The sequence below is a fragment of the Barbatula barbatula genome (genome assembly GCF_947034865.1).
Source record: "Barbatula barbatula genome assembly, chromosome: 2".
Taxonomy (NCBI): domain Eukaryota; kingdom Metazoa; phylum Chordata; class Actinopteri; order Cypriniformes; family Nemacheilidae; genus Barbatula; species Barbatula barbatula.
The window spans coordinates 864,749-868,138 of NC_136767.1; the positions used below are offsets into that span (position 1 = coordinate 864,749).

The following is a 3,390-nucleotide window of genomic DNA, read 5'->3' on the forward strand; positions in this document are numbered from 1 at the left end:
GCATGTGTGTCAATTGTGTTTTACGTTGAAGAATCATCCTCAATGACTCAGAAACAACGTTTTCTTTGTGGTTTCTGCATTCTTCTGTGGAACTAGGTCCTAAAAGTTGAAAAACCATCATCATCTCACCTGTGCAAGTCACATGTGATGTTACTGATGTCTGTGTTCTGCAAGACGTTCTCGTTGTGATAGAAACACGATTCATCTCATCTGAGGAAGCTGTGTGTGATTTGACTGATATCTGTCTTCTGCAGATGTTCTCTTGGTCATAAAAACATGATTCGTCTAGTTTCTGAACCCTATAAAAGAGAATCTTCTGTAAGGGGAAAGAGAAAACTGTTGTATTAGTGACAGCGTTGCGTCGCAGAGGAAGATACAAGAACAGTGAGTTTTTAAGGCTTTGCACATCAGTTTAATGGGATTATAATTGTCATGACTTAGAATTCTTTTCCTGTTGATATATTCAACTATGTTGAGCATTTAGTTGCAGCTGCAGGGTAAACAGTAAACACTATCAAATCTTTCTAGGCATGTTAGTGTGGAGGCTCATTTCACATTCACTTCAAACTTTAATAATGTTTTTTAATTATAGATATTGTTCTTTAATGTCCTTCACCGGGTTTTGTTGCTCTTTTTTAAAGTATCGCTTTAGGCACCGTTTTAAAAGTATCGGTATGAAGAAGAAGAAAAAGACAATACCCATCAGACTCAAAACCCAAGGATTTAGTGAGAAACGTTTCGGAGGAATTGTTAAAAAATAGGTCTTTGTAAAAATACACCGTTTAAATGTTGAGGTCACATGACGTGTTCTGATGATGATTCATGTGATTTAGACTAAACTGTATAAAATAGTATTTCTGACTCATCTCTCAATTCCTAACCAGCACAACGATGTCCAAAACCGGAAGTTACAGTGAGGAAATAGATGTACATTCAGAGATTCAGAGCATCTGTGATAAGGTGAGAGATTATTTAGATTCTAGTGAAAAAAACACAATCTCTCAAATGGACATTCAGCAATTTTAGGAAGCAAATCATTGAAATATATAATCTTTCAATTTATGAAATTGTCATGTTTGCTTTAAAAGAACAGTTCTGTGTGATATCTCTGCATATATCATTTGTGTTCATTTAGGTCAAAGCAGCTGTGGAGAGTAAAACTGATCAGAAATTTGATGCCTTCATTCCCCTAAAGTTTATCCATCAAGTCGTTGCTGGAACAAACTACATAATCAAGGTGAGTCGTTTCTTTTTTTGAATGAGCTAATGTTGATTCAAATGATTACATTGTTTTAAATAGTATTTGATAAAAGAAAAGTCCTTGACTTGATGAAGTGCATCCGGTTTGAAATCCAACATGAAAACTAATCTTACAATATTTCAAAGAGCTAATTTGCGTTCTTTAACCTCGGTTTACCAAAGTGTCAGAGAAATGAGAAATAAAGAGGCTGAAAGGAAAGATATTCAAAGAGCACATCAGAAAAGTAAAGGCGGCGGGAAATGGTCAAAGGATTCACCTTTTTAATTTACATTTATTCATTTGGCAGACGGATTAAAACCGTATTCGTAGTTTTCATTCGTAGTTTCTATTCATCTTTGTAAATACAATTTTCAAATATATTTAAAAATTCCAAAATGATTTACTTATTGAGTGTTTTATGTTGTTAAAATCCCCTTTTAAATCTCTGTCTCTCTGTCTCTCTGTCTCTCTCTTTCTCTCTCTCCGTCTCTCTCTCTCTCCGTCTCTCTCTGTCTCTGTCTCTCTCTCTCTTCTCTCCTCTCTCTCTCTCTCTCTCTCTCTCTCTCTCTCTCTCTCTCTCTCTGTCTCTCTGTCTCTCTCTTTCTCCCCGTCTCTCTCTCTCTCTCTCTCTCTCTCCGTCTCTCTCTCTCTCCGTCTCTCTCTCTCTCTCTCCGTCTCTCTCTCTCTCTCTCCGTCTCTCTCTCTCTCTCTCTCTCTCTCTCTCTCTCTCTCTCTCTCTCTCTCTCTCTCTCTCTCTCTCTCTCTCTCTCTCTCTCTCTCAGGTATATGTTGGATATGCAGGAGCTGATGAGTGCATACATGTGAAGGTGTTTCGAGCTCTGCCATGTCATGGAGGGAAACTCGAGGTCAGCGGACACCAGTACCCCAAGACTAAAGCAGACATATTAAAACCATTTTAAGAGCCTGTAAACACACAAACAGATTCAGCATTACAGACACACTCTTCTACACACTTCAAAACAAACAGCTCCAATGTTTCACACGATTCTTTCTTTCTACAACATTGTCATATGATTTACAAGTCAAAAACTCAACACAACACATAGAATTGATGTAGAGAATGAATTGTCTGTTTACAATGTTTGAAATCTGATATAATGGAACAGTTATGACCTGTTAAATCATAAATGTCCTGAAATAAAGTTTTGATGGACTTTGAAGTGGATTGTGGATGTTGTGTTGGACTATAGTGTGACATTAAAGCTGTGTTAAGGCTGAATCCCAATAAGATTGCACAGTTGAGTCACCTTAAAACAATAAGGAAATCCATCACAGTTAACTTGACTCGACTTAACAAACAGAGACTGAAGTTCACACAAACTTACATGTTCTTCAACGTGTTGAAATGAAGCTTTCCCCTCATAAAATCTCATAAAATGTTTCGCTATTCGAAGCTTTTTAAAACTGTCTTGTGATCAAAGGGTGGAAAAGCTGCATTTGTGTTTTAATGTTTCACATCAATTGAAATTCACTCGTTGTTCATGTGTTATTGTTAATGTAGCACTTAGGTAAATGTACTTCCAGTTATTGACAGAAACGTTTGTCTTGGTCCTCATTGGCGAGGCTCATGTAGACACACATTACAACACGACTGTGACGTGATTGAAGCCGCCTTACGGTCACATGTGCTATGAAAGAACCGTGAGAGCAAAACCAGCTGCGAAAAGCTTTGATGACGACACCTTTTATTCTCATTGGCCAGACTGCGTGACGATATAACTTGCATGTTTATTAGACAAGTCATGCAACAAAAAAAGAAAAAAATCAATTATTGCGTTAAAAATATTATTCATGTTTTCACAATTGTTTAATAAAGAAGGATATTCTAATCTTAACTAATCTTAAGTAATGCATTTACCCTTGATCTCGAATATCTAACATGTATACAAGAAACACACATCATATTAACTCATAACATTAAAGAAATGACATATTCTTATTGTAGCCTGAAGAGAAAAGGTTTGGAGGGAAAGCTTCTGGTTAACCTATTGGTTATATTTAGAAAATGTCATATGCACAAATAAAAATGGGCAAATAATAATAATAACAAAGCCAAACTACTGTATATAATTCTTGAAATCTTGTCTTTTATTGGTGTATTTTCACAAACACGCACACACAAACACACT

General features: G+C 36.3%; 1 protein-coding gene across 2 annotated transcripts; it reads left to right on the forward strand.

Annotated features, from left to right (window-relative positions):
• The first annotated feature begins 214 nt into the window (after positions 1–214).
• On the forward strand, positions 215–2,419 carry LOC306905516 (cystatin-B-like). 2 transcript variants are annotated; one of them, XR_013787745.1, is made up of 4 exons: positions 215–384; positions 885–960; positions 1,136–1,237; positions 2,023–2,419. XR_013787745.1 is itself a non-coding variant. In XM_079476180.1 (3 exons), exons 1-3 carry the CDS (start codon positions 892–894, stop codon positions 2,158–2,160), a joined length of 309 nt encoding a protein of 102 aa, XP_079332306.1. In that variant the 5' UTR covers position 891; the 3' UTR covers positions 2,161–2,419. The 2 variants fall into 2 exon arrangements, 1 of the variants encoding a protein (XP_079332306.1); XM_079476180.1 differs by lacking the exon at positions 215–384 and having other exon boundaries at positions 891–960.
• Positions 2,420–3,390: the final 971 nt, after the last annotated feature.

Excerpts from the sequence above, each read along its gene's own strand:
- LOC306905516 (XM_079476180.1), top strand. The coding sequence starts at position 892 with ATGTCCAAAACCGGAAGTTACAGTGAGGAAATAGATGTACATTCAGAG. Across the intron at positions 961-1,135 it reads TTCAGAGCATCTGTGATAAG|GTCAAAGCAGCTGTGGAGAG; the intron begins GTGAGAGATTAT and ends GTGTTCATTTAG. Across the intron at positions 1,238-2,022 it reads GAACAAACTACATAATCAAG|GTATATGTTGGATATGCAGG; the intron begins GTGAGTCGTTTC and ends TCTCTCTCTCAG.